Raw genomic sequence first — 18,941 nt, forward strand, 5'->3', positions numbered from 1 at the left:
ATGATTTTACGTTGGTCTCTCCTAGTCTTAAAAGTACAGGAGTGCCCACATTTGAGGACAAGGGGGAGAATAGCCATAAAAATCCAGATTTTCTGCTTTAAAAACTTAGAAGACCTGCCCACGCAGGGCGCTTTTTTCCTGGGGCTACCAGTGGCCAGCAGTGGGTAGTGGCTGCACCTGCAGAGGGGACACACTGCCGCTTCCCCAGGGGCCCCTGCTGAGGTCTTTTGTATACGGTCTCTTCCTGACTTGCGTGTGCAAGCCAGACCTTCATTTATCCTCCACACCCTTTTATTATTATTATTTTTAATCTTTCCACTGATTGAGAGCAGGAGGGATGGAGGAAGAGAGAAACATCCACTCATTATTCTACTTAGTTGTTCCATTTATATACTAACAAAAATTAGAGGATATTTCAAACTGAATATGAAGCGATAAAATATCCCCTAATTTTGGTGAGCAATATAGTTGCATACTTGTTGGTTGCTTCTTGTATGTGCCCTGACCTTGGTGTGCCAGGACAAGGCTTTATCCACCGAGCCACTGACCAGGGCTCTGTGCCGTCTTTGATGTCTGTCTCTGTCTGGGCTGCTAGAACAAATACTCCAAACTGGGTGTCTTAGGAAAAAGAACCATTTATTTCTGATAGTTCTAGAGGCTGGAAGGCCAAAGGGGGTCTCTTAAAATAGCAACAGTCCTGGGTCACCTTCAACAGTCCTGGGTCACCAGTCATGAGTCACCTTCCAAAGGCCCTCTCTCCTGAAACTATCACGTTGGACACTGAGGTTTCAGCGAGTCCTTTCTGGGGAGACCCAAATGTTTGGTCTGTGGCCACATCCTTGAAAAGTTTTTTCAGAAAGAAAGCTAGCTCTGGTGACAGGTGAGATACTCCCTTATTTTAACCAATGAGAGGACGCAGGGGAGTCCCAGTCGCCCAAAGAAAAGGTGAAACAACCATGGCCGAGCTCCCTGTGAGGAGCCCCATCCCGCTTAGGACAGAGGCCTTGTTATCTGAAGGGACACGCGCTGTCTCTTGGAAGTTAGCAGCCACTTGGGACCATCCATGTAAAATAAACAGCCCTGTGTTCTGAGCATGCAGGGACACTTTGTTCTCCTGCCTGGCATTTCCTTTTCCTGTTTCTCTATGGCCTATTGGCTCTTTCCGATGGCGTATTCACTTTGAAAACTGCAAGATTCAGTCGCTTCAAGCGTGGCTGTCGCACCAGCTTCGCTGAAATGTTCCCACATTCCAGAAGGTGCACGAGAGAAGGGTTAGAAGCCAAGGGTCTGTGTCCCCATGCTGGTGGGCAGCTGTGGGGCGCTTTGCCCTGACTGCTTGGTATTTCTAATGCCAGCTTCAAAGGCACAGACTGTGGTGAGGCTTTCCTTCCGTAGTCGTAGGGAGAGGACGGGGCTTTGGGCAGGAGCTTCAGAATCTTAGCTGATTCTTTTCTAGAGACATTGCCTGTTGGCCTGCGACACACGTTGGCAGAGGGCGGGCAGAAACAAAGGTACCATTTTTGTTTTCTCCTGCAAGAGGTGCTAGTCTTTGAGCAGCAAGGACCATTTTCAACAGGGAGCGGTGAAAGGCGTCAGGGAGGTCAGGGGGAGGGAGTCTGATCTCTTGGTGGCGGTGGGGGCCTGCTATGGTGTCCCGAAGGATGAACTAGAGTGGGGGTATAGAGCCAGGCGCAGTGTGTGCTGTCTCAGCGGGGGGCGGGGGGGCGGGGTGTGAATAGAAGGGACCCTGTGTGAATAGAGGAGACTGTTTTCCCTGGGGAGAAAGCCTGCTTTGTTGCAATGTGTGATGCTGGGACAGGGCCGATGGTGTCCAGAACCACCAGGCCTGTTCTGCGTGGTAATGGTGGCTCCATCCGGCCCCATCGCTGGCCTTTTGCATGGCTGTTGGCAACCAGAGAGAGGACTGGTGCTTCCCGCTGTGGTGGGTGGGAGCTTATTTGTTTATTTATTTAATTGATCGATTTTAGAGAGAAGAAAAGGTGGGGGGAGAGAGAGACAGAAAGATTGATCTGTTCCCATATGTGTTATTTTGTTTTGTTTTGTCTTTTTGTCTGTGTAACAGAGAGAGAGAGAGAGAGAGAGAGAGAGAGAGAGAGACAGATAGGGACAGACAGGAAGGAAGAGAGATGAGAAGCATCAATTCTTCGTTGCAGCACTTTAGTTGTTTACTGCTTTCTCATATGTGCCTTGACTGGGGTCTGCAGCAGAGTGAGTGACCCCTTGCTCAAGGCAGCAACCTTGGGTTTCAAGCCAGCGACCTTTGGGCTCAAGCCAGCTACCATGGCGTCATATATGGGATCCCACGCTCAAGCCGGCGACCTCGGGGTTTCAAACCAGAGTCTCAAACTGGAGTCCTCTGCATCCTAGTCCAATGCTCTATCCACTGTGCCACTGACTGGTAAGGGAGGGTGAAGTTCTAAGCAGCTGAGTTATCAGGCCAGGGCAGGAAGGGTTTTTTTTTGTTTTTTGTTTTTTGAGAGTGAGACAGGAAGGGAGAGAGAAAGTGAGAAGCATCAACACATAGTTGCAGCATTTTAGTTGTGCATTGATTGCTTCTCATATGTGCCTTGACTGGGGCCAAGCCAGCACCCCCTTGCTCAAGCCAGCGACCTTGGGCTTTTCACGCTAGTGACCTTTGGGCTCAAGTTGGAGAGCTTTAGGATTGTGTGGATGATTCCTCTGCTCAAGCCAGTGACATGGCGCTGATGAACCCATGCTCAGAGCCAGCGACCTCAGGGTTTCAAGTGGGCAACCTCAGCGTTCTGGGTTGATGCTTTATCCACTGTGCCACTCCCAGTCAGGCTAAATGGGATTTTAGAGGTGTCTTGTTTTCTTTTTGTCCCACAAGAGCTGGAATATTTGTCTTGGATACTTGATCCTTTTTCTAGAATAGCGGTTCTTCTCTTGGGGGCTGGCGGCTTGTCCCCCAACGGGACAGTGATTAATAGCTTGGAGTCTTGTACATGAGGCCATCTTCCTTGACCACGTACAGTTCTGGTTTTCTCGTGTTAAAGTCAAGAGTGGTATCATTTGTCAGTGAACTGGAGAGTCAGAAAGGCCAGAGTGGGTTGCACTTCTATTTTGTACACTAATACATTATGATATAAACAAAATGATTTGTCAACATACTCATACAGTACTTTAGAGTTTACAAAATGTTTTCATGATCATGTCACTTTTATTCTCCTGCTTGTCCTGGGACATGAGACAACTAACTGTTAATACCGTTTTGGAGGGAAGAGCGATGAACTGAGACAAAGAAGAATTAAGTGACTTTCTCCAAATCTTGTCATTTTGTAAGTGATAAAGGCAGGTTTTTTTTAAACCTTTGTGTTTTTAAAACCGTCCCTGGTCCTCAGCCCCCTCTCCCCCTGTCTCCTGCACCCTGAAATTCTATTATTCCCTCCCCTGTGCACACCTCTGTCACTGCACTTGTCACACAGAATTTCTGTCCGTCAGGGTGCAGTCAGGAGGCGGAAACCATGTAGTAGTAATATATCTGAATGCGGTGATGCTCACTGTAAGTCAGCAAAGTGGCCAGGTACCAGCACCGCCCCTCTGCTTATGTCCTGTCTGTCGGGCAGGCTGAGGAGAGTTACCTAAGGAGGATGGCTGGCACTACCCCCTCCTAGCCCCTCGGAGGTTCGGGTCTCCATGGAATGGGCGGGACTGCGGCCACTGGACAGTGGAGAAGATCCCCGAGTGCCACAGGCCAGCTGGCACCAGGTAGCTCACCGGGCAGCAGGCGAGGGTGTTGGGGAAGTGGTCAAGCAGCTGGCCATCGTGCCCGTGGAAACTTCTGGGAGGCTACCCGACATAGTGCTAGTAAAACTTACCAGGAAGCCACCCACTCATGCCCGGGGGTAGTGCCATCCTGGTCCACTTGACTGCCTTGCACGCAGGAGCAGGCTTGAATTCCGCAGGGAGACATCTCCTCCGCTGGTGTCCTGCCAGCGCCCTCTACTGACCGACAGGAGAAGCGTTGGCAGGTTCTGCACCAGCATCCCAGTGAGGGCCAGTGAAGAGTGTGTGTGCAGTCCGGAGGCCCACCTGTGCTGACCGGGACAGTGCTGGAGTAGGCTGCTTGCACATCTTTCTCTTTCTGGATTCTAGCTTGCCCGACAGGCAGCGGTGTTCCGAAAGTGCTCCCTGCATGTTGCTGTGCAGAAACTGCTCCTTCCGTGGTCTCTGCAAAGTCCTGTGACCCTGGACCTCATCCGCACCTGGAGAGGAGGCACATACCTCAGCTTTGCCCCACACCAGGGGCCCGGGGCTCTTGGCCTGGGATGAAGGCTCCTCCTTGGGCTCCCCGTCCAGCTGGCCCGGATTCTGAGCTGCCCAATGCATTTCCTCTCCGTCTGACAGGCTCTCTCTTGGAGCAGTCCGCTCTTGTCTGTTTCTCTTTTAACGTGTGGTTGCTAATTGCAGTCTCCACAGTGTCCGGGTCTTGTCCTTGTTTCTTCCACAGAGACTTCTTTCCTCGACGTCTTTGGTGGCCACGTGCCCCCTTTGCACGGAGCTGTTCACTCAGCCAGCATGTCCCTTTTGCACATCTAACTGGCCTGGCTCTGTCCCCTGACCAAGCCACATGCGCTTTTCTTTCTCCTGGGGGCCTGGTCCACCCTGGCTTTAGGGAGAGCCGGCAGTGGTGTGCGAGAATCTTTAGGGCACACTGTTGTGTGCTAGACACCGGACTAAATACCGACGGGCTCATCTGGGTGCTTTTTTTGGTTTATGTTGTTTGTTTTTAAAATACCGTTCTATCATTTTTCTTGCCTTCTGAGACATATATATATATATATATATATATATATATATATATTTATTTATTTTAAATTTTTTGTGGTCACCCACAAGGAAAAGAATTTATCTTTGGCGGTTGAGATGTTGCTGGTTGTTTTGAAGATCCATGCGCAGACATTTCAGTGGGTGCACCATTTGGAGCGGCACACAAGCTGAAAATATTAAAAGCCACATGACTGTGATTCTTTTCTAAAGAGTAATTCCACTGACTTGCCTAGGTCACAGGTGGATGTGCATTTCCCACTAGAGGTATGAAGAAGTACCTCCATCTTCCAATGTCGATACGCGGCCTCCGCAGAGGTCCTGCCCACTCACAATTTAATGTTATGAAACCACATGCCCAAATTTTGGTTTTCATGGCTAAGCTCCCGTGAAATTAGTACATGAAGTTTCTAGGGAAAGTGGGCTTCTGTGTCCAGGAACCGGGACAGCCAAGATTATGGAGTGATTTTCTTTATGAAAAACACTGAAAATCAACATGGAAACCGAGGTGATTTAAGATGTTCAGGATGTAGTGGATGGGGACTCCAGATCGCCATTGTCTGTGCTTTGTGTGGTTGGGTGTGAAAGCAGCCCCCACTGTGGAATGGTGGGCTCACAGCCAGGAGCACTGGCGTCCTGGGTACACCCTTCTCTGGTGTACCAAACCAATAAACAGCCAGTGAACCATTTTACCTCAAAAAGGCATTTACGCTTCATGGGCTGGGGTTGGATTCCCTCCTGCTTAGACATGTTTGCAGAGCTGCCACACAACGTGCATTTCCACACCAGTTGGGAAAGTACTCCCGTGGGTTGCACAGAAGGGAGACGGGCCACTTGTAAGATATGGCTCACGGTGTCCGTCAGGGTGACCTCTCTCTGCCGCTCCGTCGGAGGCCAACTCTCCTTGGTTATACTTCGTTTTCTGCAGGTGGAGCTTGTATTTCAGCCCGTTTCTGTGGGTAGATCTTGTATTTCAGCCTGTTCCCCTTTTGTTTGCCTGAAGGCTTGCCCTCTCCTGACGCCTTTCTACTTGAACTTGGGCTGCTGGCTGCCATGGCCCCCTCAGGGGGGGCCGTGGTGGTCATTTGTTAGTCTGGATGCTCTCTGCGCCTGGTTCTCCATTGGTCAACGGGCTTCCCTGTCATCAGAGATGCACTCGGGTTATTTCACAGTCTGCCTCCTTTCCTGGATAAGTCAGGTTTCCTTTCTGAAGGTACTGGGCTCCAGGAGGGTGAATCAAGACCTTCGGTGGAGCAGGCACAGGAGACGACTTCAGCAGCGGTCCTGTGGGACAAAAGGTGTGGCTGTGTCATGTGCCCCTCTGAGCTGTCCGGAAAGGGAGGCATCCTTGAGATAGTCACGACTGATAGATAGGCCATGGATGTGATCCATAGGCATTGCCATGGGATATCGGACTCTTAAAAATAAAAAAGTTCTTCCTGCTTTCATTTTAATCTCTGGTCCCTGTGATTTTACACATCACTCAAGTTCAGGCAAGTGTCCACATGGCCGCTGACCTCTTCACTGTGCCCTTCAAGCCTTCTGTTGCTTGCTCCCAGCATTTGCGCAGAAGTGTGGCTGTGCTGAGGCCAAGGCGGATGGACACTGGGGATTGCCGTCTTCATTCATGGAGGAGGAGCGTTAGGAGGCTTTGTGGAGGCCGGGGAGTGACGGGATGTCACCCTTCACGGTGCTGGTGCCTCAGGAGAGCTTGTTTACTGTGTACAAGGGTCTGGGGGAATGAGGTTGGGTTGTGGCTGAGGCAGACACGGGTCCTTTGTCACCTCCAGGACTGCCTTCAAAGCCATCCCAAACACAGCCCTGCAAGCTGTTAGTCACAGGGGTTTTGCCTTGAGACTTGCTGACTGTGCCTGAACTTTGTGCTGCCGCTGTAGGGAGGAGGACGTGTTCGCCGCATGGATGGTTCGGCCTCTACACCAGGACCCAGGTGTGCGCAGACACTTGCACCAGCACACCTGGCTGCAGCGTCCCAATGCCGTCCTCCTCTCCCCTCCCCTCCTGGCCCTTCCCCGTGAGCAGGAGCGCGCCAGGCGCCCTGTGCCTGTCTGTGTGGCTGCCTTGCGAGACCTGTGCCATTGCTTCCCTCGTGTACCTGTGCCGTGTACATTCTGCTATCTCCAAAGCCTGCTCCCCTTCCGGACACATCGCCTTGGCCGAGTAGCTCAGGTGGTTAGAGCATCATCCTAACAGGCCAAGGTTGTGGGTTTGATTTCGAGTCGGGGCACACACAAGAATCAACCAGCGAATGCATATATATAAGGGGAACAAGAAGTTGATGTTTCTGTCTCTTTCTCTCTCTTAAAAATCAAGAAATTTTTTTTGAAATGGATACATCAAGTGCCATGGGTTCCATGACTGTCTTCCTTGAGAGCCTCCATCCCCGGAGGAGGGCAAATGTGGGTCCCAATCATCTTACTGCTTTACTTACGTGCGCTCATCTTCTGCTTGGATACTCCTGGGGACTTGTTCGAAATGACAGAGGAACGCAGGCCCCACTTTGGACGTGCTAGATTAGAACCTGCAGTTTAACCCACACCTGGGTGATCTGTCTGAACATTACAGTTTGAGATGTGCAGACCCACCAGCCCTGTATGTCTTCCTGGTGGGAACCACCACTTCCCTATCCCACCCTCTCCCTGTCTCAATGTTGGGTTTAGAGGTCTGGTGGGGGAGGGGCCGGCCAACAGGGCTCAGTCCTTGGTGGTCATAGGACTGCATGTCTGTCTGTCTTCTGTGTGGGTGTCCTGCTTAGGTCTCCCCACCCCCTCCGGTGTTTGCCCTCTGCCAGGGTCATTCCCTGTGGGGGTCACCTTTCCCTGGGCACCCTCCTCCCATAGCCGGCTGGAGCCTCCCCTGAACAGCCCCTTGGCCTCTCACACGCGGCATGTCCACCTTGAACCCTCCACGGCAGGAAGCCGACCCCTTGGCTGGAGGTAATCTTGGGCGGGTGGAAGCTGATGAACAACTCGTCTGTCATTATGGTGGGGTAAAGTTGTCTAGACTTTTGAAACCGGTGGTTAACTGAACGAATTACTTCATGTGTTTGTTAGGAATGGCGTTCAGTGTTCATGGTGTTGACGTGCCATGAATAATTGCTTTATTAATCCTGGGAGTTCAGCTGTCCTCGGGTCTGGGTGCAGATTTGGGAAAATGGGGGTTTTCAGAAGTGAGGCATTGTCAGTGGTTTGGTTCCCAACTTGTTAACTCCCAGAGGAAACACCAGCCCCTCCAGCGGCCTGTGTAGACTTGAATTCATTCTTGGGTTAGCTGTGGTGTGCATTCGGGGGGTGGTGAACTCTCAAACTGCACACTGGCTTCCTCGTGAGCGTTCATGTTATTCATGAATTTTTCTAGCAGTTTGTAAAGAGAATGGCTTTTTTGGGTACAGAACAGGGGTTGGCAAACTTCTTTAGTAACGAGCCAAGTGGTAAATACTTTTGGCTTTGTGAGCCACGCTTCTCCATTCGGTCCTGTAGCAGTATATAAACAGATGGGTGTGGTTTTTTTTGCCAATCAGATTTTACTTACCAACCCCCCCAAAAAAAGAAATCCCCCCAAAAACAAAAACAGAAGGCAGCTGACTGGATTTGGTTCATGGGCCATAGCTTGCCAAGCACTAGGGCAGAAAACAGGCTGGGTGTATCGATACTGAATTGCATTATTTTTATATAGGAAAAACATGGTTAAGGATGGAAAGGCCAGGGTTTCTCAGGATGAAAGTTATGAAATGAATACCATCCAAGCTTTTAGGGACTTCGTCAATGCAAATTCACACATATGTGTTTAGCACAGAGAAGTGAATGTCTTAATATGCACAGACTATAATCAAAGCAACCCAGTAACCTGAGGTCACATGGATCAGGGAAACATGGTGCAGCAGCCTTAGAAAGCAGTCTAGAAGTTCCTTAAAATGCTCCCATAGTTCTCAGGTGACCCAGCAATTCCACCCCTAGATACACACCCAGCGGGAGTGTAGACATGTACACAGAAACTCATACCCCAGTGTTCATAGCCACGTATACAGCCAGAATCTAAAAATAACTCCTGTATCCACCAGTGGACACATGGATAAATACAGTGTGGTGTTCTGTGCAGTGGAGTATTATACATCCATAAAAAGGAGCGGAGCACCGACTCGTGCCACACGTGAATGAACCGTGAAAACATTACGTTGCATGAAGGAAGCCCGGCACAAAAGGTGACAGACCATGTAATATGTTTTATGTGAGATGTCCCAGAGAGGCAAATCTATGGAGACAGAGAGGCAGTGAGTGCTTGCCAGGGCCTAGGAGGACCAGAAAGTGACTGCTCATAAGCACACGGTTTCTTTGGGGTTGATGACATGGTCTTTTTTTTCTTTTTTAATTTGTTTATTGTTTTTTTAGAGAAAGAGAGAGGAGAGAAGATAGAGACAGAAACATTGACCTGTTCTTCCTGTATGGGCCCTGACTGAGAATCGAACCCGCAACCTTTGCATATCAGGACAGTGCTCCAACCAACTGAGCTATCTGGCCAGGGCAGCAATGTGTTCTAAAATTGGTGATGGCGGTCGTCGCACAACTGTGAATATAATAGAAAGTCATTTCACTTGGATGTTTATCTGGATGGATTGTGTGGTGGTTGAATTCTATCTCAATAAAGCTGTTACACAAATCATCTTAAGTAGGTACAGGATTAATGTAGGAGGAATAATTAGTGAATCTTAACAATGATCCATCCTCATTATTTGGAGAAAGGAGAGCCGGCAAATGAATCAGTTACCTTGAATGAGCTGTCCGTGGTTGTTTGTGTTCCTGAGTGTTTCGGCTCTACCCCGTTCCCGTGGTGAATGGTAGCCCACGTCCTGGCAGAGGCAGACCCCTGCATGGGAGTCAGGGCAGCCTCCAGGGCCTGATGGTGCCTTTCCTCCCTCCAGTCATCGGGCCTATGGGTGGGCATCACGTGTCATGGCAGCTTGTATTCCTGGCTGAGTTCTGGGCACCTGCTTTGCTCACTGGGAGGCTTACCAGGCTTGCTTCTTTGTTGCAGATTGAAGAAGGGAGCAAAGCCGCAGCAGTAGACAAGCTACTGGCCGGAGACGAGATTGTGGGCATCAATGACATCGGTCTCTCGGGGTTTAGACAGGAAGCAATTTGCCTGGTGAAGGGGTCCCACAAGACCCTGAAGCTGGTGGTGAAAAGGTAAGACCCAGACCTCATGCCATGTTTACCAAGACACACGGTATGGAGTACAGCAGCAGCATGGGATGTCTGCCTGGCTTGTCTGTATCATTGCAGCCATTCTGGTTTGGACTTAAATTGTGCATGTGCGTGTGCATGTGTGCATGTATGCACATAGGATTATCTTGACCATGGGTGAATTAAGCATAGAAAACTTAGTAAAATTCCCTTTATGACTACTAATTTTTTATTTTGATTTATTAAGTGAACCTGCATAGTCTTATCTTTCTTTAGCAATATTCAGATTGTTTTCTTAGCAGAGAAAACACTTCTTTTGTTCCAAATGAAGTGACCTGTTGTTACCTGTTGTTTCCACAGGGGGGCAGGCTACTGGGTTTTATGCTGGGAATAGAGCGTTACTGTGGGTAGAAATGGGGACGCCCGCGACAGGTGTTCTGAGAGCCATGCTGAGATCTGAGGGGTGCACGTGGCTGGTTCCCAGAAATTAGATTGTTGGTAGAAATTTAGATGGTTTGAGGAGGTTAGAAAGTGACTGTAGGGATGTAGTACTTTTACCCAGAGGAACTGGAGCAGTGCTTCTGGACACCACAGATGTATTTGTGACGTGTTGTTTTCATATAGAAAGCATTCTCTGCTGCACATTTTGTAGTTGACTGAGTCCTGGGAAAGCACGCCCTTCTTAGCAGACCTCATGCAGGCTTTCCAAGGTTGACTGTAAATTTTAGAAAGTAGATTAATTCAAGCACTTACTTCAATTATTTTATTTTATTATTATTATTTTTTTTTAATTTTTCTGAAGCTGGAAACGGGGAGAGACAATCAGACAGACTCCCGCATGCGCCCGACCGGGATCCACCCGGCACGCCCACCAGGGGGCGACGCTCTGCCCCTCCGGGGCGTCGCTCTGCTGCGACCAGAGCCACTCCAGAGCCACTCCAGCGCCTGGGGCAGAGGCCAAGGAGCCATCCCCAGCACCCGGGCCATCTTTGCTCCAATGGAGCCTCGGCTGCGGGAGGGGAAGAGAGAGACAGAGAGGAAGGAGAGGGGGAGGGGTGGAGAAGCAGATGGGCGCTTCTCCTGTGTGCCCTGGCCGGGAATCGAGCCCAGGACTTCCGCACTCCAGGCTGACGCTCTACCACTGAGCCAACTGGCCAGGGCCTCCTTCATTTATTTTATACACACTTGAAGACAGATTCCCAAAGGACATTGATTTTTTTTGGGGGGGATCAAAATGACATTTAAGGAGGAGGTCCCTAAACAAAGGAGGGAAAACTTTCATTTCTAAGGGCTGTAGGCTATCCTTGTAAATCAGAAGAATGAAATCTCAAAATGGTAGGTTTGGAGCCCTTTGGGACGGATGGGACGGTATAGGTGCTGTCAGGTTATAGTCACTCCTTTGTGGTCATCGTAAAGCTCCCTAGGGCAGGACATGCGTCCTCATGGGACTCAGATAGACATGGTGCAGTGGTGGTGATGATGGTGGGGGAGGTTTGAGCCTCATAGACAGGGAGGGGAGGGAGTTAGACACCGTCTCCGGGAGTCATTACCCAGCCCCCAGTCTGACAGTGGGCCCCCTCCTCTGTCTCCCGTGTTGTCTCCATGATAGGGCCGCCAGGGCCCCGAAACACTGAGCCAGTGTGTTGGCTTCCTGTGGGGACAGTTCTGTCTCTTCTGCGGGCAGAGCGCCAGCTTGGTTCATGCTGTCGGGGAACTTTGGGCTGCTTCCCATAGTCTTTGGTGCACAAGGGCTCGAGGAGCACTTGCGGTCATTGAATCAAATGGACTGGATGTGTATCCCTGGAGGATCTGATGGGGACGCTGACACCAATGTGCTCGTTCAGTAAAGCCTATCAGGGTGACACTGGGCAGCCCAGGGGACAGCAGCCAATAAAAGGGACAGAGCCATTGACACTCGGGGGACACAATCAGGACACAAAAAAGAGAATATTTTCTTCCCTGCATTTAATAAGGTAAAGCAAAATGTCAGTCAATGTCTGGTCTTATTCTAGGGTCCAAAAAGCAGGTGTATAATAACAGAGTTAGCTTAAGTAGTAACAGACATAAAGAATGGAATTTGCACTCCACTGGAAAGGTGCATTCAAGACAGAAACGGGCAGTTCATAAAATGAGAAGCATAAATAGGAAACAGACATGTGAGAAGATGTTTAACAAGGAATCGGTAAGTTTATTTAGAAATGAGACGACACAAAGTTAAAAAAAAAAAACCAAAACACCAGGTTTTGACTCTGGAGTTATCTAATCGAGTAGCAGCGCCCCCTGTCGGTGAGATTGTGAGTTAACAAGGACTTGATGCTGATGAGGTTACAAGTTCGAGAACTTTCCTGGTAACAGGAAAGTTTGACAACACATTTCAGAAGGCATATCTTGAACATTTTATCAAAAGGTGTTTCATTTCTGGGATCCTAGACATTCAACAAATGGAAACACCAAAGTGAGTGAGGGACATCCATGTTATTGAGGGCTGCCATTTCAAATCATGTCAGCATTTACTAGCTTGGAAAGATACTGTCTAAAGTCCATCTGAGAGAAGCACATACTGTATATACATCTATAGATAAGTCCCATTTAAAAAAATTTTTTTGTTTAATTTTTAATTGTGGTGAAATAGACCTAACAAATTTACTGTCTTTACCATTTTTAATTCTACTACTTAGTAGTGTATTACTTTTATAATAGCAAAAGATATCAAGCTCTTTGCATCGTTAAAGAGGAGATGCCCTTAGGGTTTGAGGTGCCTGTGCTCCTGGGAGCCAGCAGGAGGCTTGGTCCCCATAAGCTGGCCGTGTGTCCTCACACTGTGTTTTGGGCTGTGCCCACCGGAGGTTTCTTCGTCGCACTGTGGTCAAGACAAAAAGAATGACTCTCAGGGGGTGGATGTTGGGGTGAGGCTGCAGTGGGCTCTCGGTGTGACTTTTTACTCTTTGTGAAGTTTCTTTGGTTTTCTGCGTGAATGTGATAGGTGAAAAGATGGCTTTGTTGTTTAAGTGGGCGTTTCTGTCATTGTGAGTGAAGTTGGGCATTTTCTCCATATGTTTAGAAGCTTGCTTTTGGACCAGAGGAGAATACTTAGGACATAGAAATAGACCGTCTGCATTTCTTTGGAGCACAGACTCGATGCTGTGGGAATTGGTCAGCAAGAGGGGAGAAGACCCCAGGGTCTGCGGCTGACCGAGCTGCTGCAGTCGCTCACAGCGTCTTGGCCTTAAGGGCTCCAAGGTCTGCCCAGAAGGAGTGACGGAGCCACTGTGTGGATTCCGTTTTGCATTCCTCATAGGCGGCTTCCTTTATAGTGAGGGCTATAGAGACTGATTGTCGGGCCTGGATAGTTTGAGCATTTCCAGTAATATGTATAACAAGATATAAAAGCATACCAACCAGTTTGTTCAAATACTTCTAATAACACACTTAGGTGTTTAAAGTTTTTAAAAAATAATTCTGTATTTATTTAAAATAATATTTGGTACTATTTTTTGCCTGGTAGAAAAAGGTCTGAAATGGTGCTTCATTCAGAAATGGGAAGGAAATGGTCCAACCCGATTAATTAGTTAATATTAGGACCTGTTGCTGGCATGCAGAATATAGCAAATTACTGCCGGAAGCCCCTCGGGCACACATTGTAAAGACAGTAAATGTCTAAACTAACTTTTATCATCTTCCTTCTTGCAAAGGCCCCAAGGACTGTCTTTTTCTTTTTAAAAATTTTTTCCATTGATTGAGAAAGAGAGAAGCCTCAACTCATTCCACTTAGTTGTTCCATTTACTTGTGCACTCATTGAGTGCTTCTCCTATGTGCCCTGACCGGGGATCCAACCTGCAACCTCAGTGCACTGTGACAACGCTTTATCCATTGAGCCACCTGGCCAGGGCTGATGAGTGCTTTCAAAGTGGTTCCTCTTAAATCACTAACATGCCTTTTCTGTCTAAATTTAAATCTCTACTTAAATGTCACCATTCCGCTTTCTCCATCCCCAGATCCCCACTCACTAACCTGACTTCCGACTCGCAGATTAGTTAGCATTTCTGACATCTTAAGTAAAGCTCCAAAATGTGTCATGTACTCTTTGAAAAAGTGGCTCTTTTATAAAAAGGTGCTGTGTGAAATATCCTTCAGCCGAGCCACAAACACAAAAGTAGCACATATTTCCTTACCCAAGAGGATGGCCAAATAATAAATGAGCGTCCTCAAGCCTTGCTTAATCTGATTCAACTCCCTGCCCAACTCAGGTGCCCTAAGAAATGGGGACCTTTCTGCCTGACCTGTGGTGGCGCAGTGGATAAAGTGTCGACCTGGAATACCGAGGTCACCGGTTCAAAACCCTGGGCTTGCCTGGTCAAGGCACATATGGGAGTTGAAGCTTCCAGCTCCTCCCCCTGTTCTCTCTCTCTCTCTCTCTAATAAAAAAAATGAATAAAGAAAATTAAAAATAAAAAAAAAACCCAGAAATGGGGACCTTTCTGATGAAGATGGAAATCAGGTTCTGGACCTGAGCAGTGAGGGCGGCCAGGGCAGGTGTGGTTGTTGTAGGGAGAGGGGTGTGTGCACCTCAGTATAAAACATACATGGCCCCTGGCCGGTTGGCTCAGGGGTAGAGCGTCGGCCTGGCGTGCGGGGTACCCGGGTTCGATTCCCGGCCAGGGCACATAGGAGAAGCGCCCATTTGCTTCTCCACCCCCACCCCCTCCTTCCTCTCTGTCTCTCTCTTCCCCTCCCGCAGCCAAGGCTCCATTGGAGCAAAGATGGCCCGGTTGCTGGGGATGGCTCCTTGGCCTCTGCCCCAGGCGCTAGAGTGGCTCTGGTTGCGGCAGAGCAACGCCCCGGAGGGGCAGAGCATCGCCCCCTGGTGGGCAGAGCGTCGCCCCTGGTGGGTGTGCCGGGTGGATCCCGGTCAGGCACATGCGGGAGTCTGTCTGACTGTCTCTCCCCGTTTCCAGCTTCAGAAAAAAAAAAAAAAAAAAAAATACACATTCCGGTTGTGGGTTTGATCTCCAATCTGGGAGAACCAGTGAATGCATAAATAAGTGGAACAACAAATTGGTGTTTCTCTCTCTCTTTCTCTCTCTCTCTCTCTCTCTCAAATTAATCAATTAAACACACACATACACGGTTTTGTAAACAAAATGGAAATCCTAGTTCACGGATGGACCCCTCCTGCCCACGACAGCTGCAGCGGTTTCTGTTCTGCAGGTAGGCTTGATTTCAGAGTTCGTGGTGAGCAGGGCCCCGCGCAGCCAGGGTAGGGTTGCGGTGGCCGGCTCTGCAAAGCTGTGGCATCTTGTTTCATGAGGCCTGGGTGGCAGCACGTATCTTGTCATCGTTTGGAAGCCAGGCTTGGGGAGGCACAGGATCCCTATCTCTCCCCAGTGAAGTTTCCTCCCCAGACAGATGAGCACAGGCGCTTCCTCGATCCCAGAGTGGTGTGGGCTGTAACCAAGAACTGTAATCGTAGCTCCCACCCACTGCACATATGTTCCCTGTCAGGATGGCCAGGCGGCGTTCGAGACCAGTGAGGCGTCGAGGGGCAGGGACTTCTGCCCAGGTGTTTGAGCACCTGTCAGCCCAGTGAGCACCTGTCAGTCCCGTAGGAGAGGCTGAGCAGGAAGTTTGTGCCTCGCCCTTCCCGCCAGGTACTTTGTGGGTTCCTCTCTGCTTGGCCAAGGAACCACTCCTCACAAGAAAGTTCAGGGCGCGTGTGGAAACCTTTCCTTTGTCTCTCTCCAGTTGTCATCGGCACTTTTTCCTGGGTGTCTGTGCCAGGCTACACCCTGGAGACCCCGGTGGGCAGTTCTGGAGTGGGGAGGGGCTGGTATTGTCACAGACAGCCCGGCCCTTCTCCCTGGTGGTTCTATCACTGCCTGAAGCCACGGTGCTTGGAAAAGGTTAAGACCAGGAACTGGGTCACCTGTGTCATTTTCCGGATTAGTATGGCGCAGTGGGTGAGCCCCTTGTCGGGGACATGTGAGAGGGCCACCTGGCTGTATACTCGGTGCCCAGGGCTGTCACTGTCCTCTTCCCCTGGCCCACTGCCACTACTTTTCTCAGGTCCCTCGGAGGCAAATTACTGTAAGTTCAGCTCCTGCAAAGGAGGTGATTTGCAATGCCTTGGGGAAATTGTTTTACTATCGTGCCATAGGTTATTTTTGAGAGCTTGTAATGACTATTTCAGCCTATCTTCTGAATGTATGCGATGAAGTTAGTTTTGTTTATACCACAGTATGCCAGCCACCACGTCATAAACCTTAAGCCTGAACCAGCTGGTGTGGGACCAGCAGGGCTGAATTATGGATAGGGTTGGTTCATGTTGTTTCCTGCCTCTTTGCTGGCTGCCTTAAACCCTTGTGTGACTGATTAAGGCTACTAAGCCTGCATTCAGGAGCAGATTAACACCTCCGGGGAGGGAGGTTCTTAGCTGGAGCGGTGAGGGTTAAGCAGACTGTCTGGCTAGTGTGATGTATTTGAAGAAAGGGGGTTTTAAATCTAGTGACAGCCGCCAGGCTTGCTGGGAGTGCGCTTCTTACAACACGCATTGGTGTCTGGTATCACTCAGCTGCAGCAAATTCTGCACCAAGCCAGTGCGGGGCTATGGTTGGTCTCATCCTCCTGGCTCTATGGTCTGCCCTGAGCTGGTAACTCTGGGTAGGACCCACCATTGACGTTTCCGGAAGCAAGCTTGTGTAGATGTTTTAACGGACCACAGGGATGACTAGGACATCTGCAGGTTGTGTTCCTCCTCCCTGCCTGTCCCCTTTTGAGGGCTCTTCCTAGGGGCAGAAAGTGTTTGCTTGGATGGAGGGTGTGTCTGTCTTAGTGGGAATGCTGGTGGGTGTTGTCAAAACTGGGTGCTTTGGGTCTGAGATCAGTTGTTTGAGTTTCAGGGGAAAGTTTCCACTTTGAGCATTTTAGGGGTTATGGCCAGTTAGGTGCTATTGTGCCTATTTTCTTGTTAGAATGAAGTAGAACTAGAGGTCTATGCTGGCTAGACACCCTGACTTGTTTGGGTTGTTTTCCATTATTGTTTTTTTTTTAATTGAGATATAATTGACATGTATTATTAGTTCCAGGTGTACAGCATAATGATTCGATATGTGTATCTATTGCAAAATGATAACCACAAGTCTAGTTAACATCTGTCACCACACATAGTTATTCATGTTTTCCTTGTGGTGAGAGCGGTATCAGTTTTATTAAAATCAGGAAGGAAAACCATGTCGATCAGAATTGTTTTAATTTGGGAGATGTTGCTTCTGTTCAGAAGTAGACTTCTCGGATGGCTTAAGTGCTTAGCTGGATGACTCGAATGACGTGAGGTGTTTCATAGCGTAAGTCAAGTTGACACTTGTAAAAATCATGGGTTTTTTTTTTCATTGCAAGGCAAGCAGGCAATATTTATAAACTTTAGTTTCAAAATTGAAAAACCATTGATGGTTTTTCTACTATGCGAAGCCACACAGAAAATATTCTGCTTATTTTTGTTTCTCTGTTCTTATACCTCAGTCTCATCAGCCCTGCCGCTAATCCCCAGGGCTACTTAGAATTAGTTGTATTAACGGTTGCATATTCTAGCGGTTCTAGTTTCTTTGCCAAACAACCCGCTCTGTTGAGACATTGCCAGGAAGCGTGTTGTGCCCATGAAACAATTAGGGCTCTGCTCTGTGAGCACAGGCCGTTTGGACAGAGCCTGTCTGGGGCTGGCGGTGCTGCTGAGGGAGTCTTGGCTTCTTTTTTTTCCTCTACATGAACAGGTTTCTTGATAGGAAGGTTCTAAAAGTGGACAGAAAAAAACCCAAACACCTAAATGCTTTGAGTCGTCTCCAATTCTACCCAGGTTCATTATGGGGACGCCGCCCTTCGGTGTTTTCTGCTCAAGCGCCCGGGAGGAATTGCGGGGTCACAACGGGAGCCGTGCACTTGGCCTTGCTAGGGCGGAGGTGAGGGGCGCAGCCTCGTGGAGCAGAACCCCGAAGCGGGCACTTGTTTGAAGCGAGCTTTGATGTCTTCTAACGGTTTCCGCTCTTTAGGCCATTTGGGAATTTTTATCTTTCTTTAATTCTCCCCACGTGTGAAGGCAGGAACTGCTTGACTCCAGTCCCACAGGGGTGTAGATTTTCTCAAGTGCGACATCACCGCGCACAGCATCCCATTGTCTGACCACCACTGGGGAAGGAACTCTGCGGTGGAAGTGTCCCCACTGTGCATGGGACGGTGGGGGGGAGTGACATTTTCTTATATTAATTCTATAGAATTATTTATTTTAAGATTTTATTTATTCATTCTACATAGAAGAGAGAGAGAAAGCAGGGGAGGGAGGAGCAGGAAGCATCAGTTCCCACATGTTTCTTGACTGGGCAAGCCCAGGGTTTTGAACAGGTGATCTCAGCATTGCAGGTTGACGCTTTATCCACTGCGCCACCATATGCCACCACAGGTCAGGCTATAGAATAGTTTATATCAGTGGTTTTCAACTGCCCGCCCAGCCAGAAATTCCCTGCCGGTCTGTGAAAGAGCTAACCGCCCTGATGTTGTATGAAGATTGGAGACCCAGGATTCTCAGTCACTTATGCTCAGGGTGATTTCTGCCTCCGAGGTCTCCGGAATAATTCTCCTACGTTCATGGGTCCCCAATAATTCTCACTGGTTTAGGGAACTCTCTGGCCTGTGTTTCTTTTGTTTGTTTGTTTGATTTTTTTGTATTTTTCTGAAGCTGGAAACGGGGAGGCAGTCAGACAGACTCCCGCATGCGCCCGACCGGGATCCACCCGGCACGCCCACCAGGGGGTGATGCTCTTCCCATCCGGGGCGTCGCTCTGTTGCGACCAGAGCCAGTCTAGCGCCTGAGGCAGAGGCCATGGAGCCATCCCCAGCGCCCAGGCCATCTTTGCTCCAATGGAGCCTTGGCTGCGGGAGGGGAAGAGAGA

At 49.2% G+C, this 18,941-nt stretch overlaps 1 protein-coding gene across 1 annotated transcript in view; it reads left to right on the forward strand.

Moving 5' to 3' along the window:
- SHROOM2 (shroom family member 2) overlaps positions 1-18,941 on the forward strand; it is a 132,049-nt gene that overhangs the window by 56,742 nt on the left and 56,366 nt on the right. Inside the window, exon 2 of the mRNA XM_066357621.1 lies at positions 9,856-10,007. Within this exon, the coding sequence (XP_066213718.1) occupies positions 9,856-10,007 (152 nt within the window). The remainder of the gene's footprint in view (positions 1-9,855; positions 10,008-18,941) is intronic.

Source organism: Saccopteryx leptura, chromosome X, assembly GCF_036850995.1.
Source record: "Saccopteryx leptura isolate mSacLep1 chromosome X, mSacLep1_pri_phased_curated, whole genome shotgun sequence".
Lineage (NCBI taxonomy): Eukaryota > Metazoa > Chordata > Mammalia > Chiroptera > Emballonuridae > Saccopteryx > Saccopteryx leptura.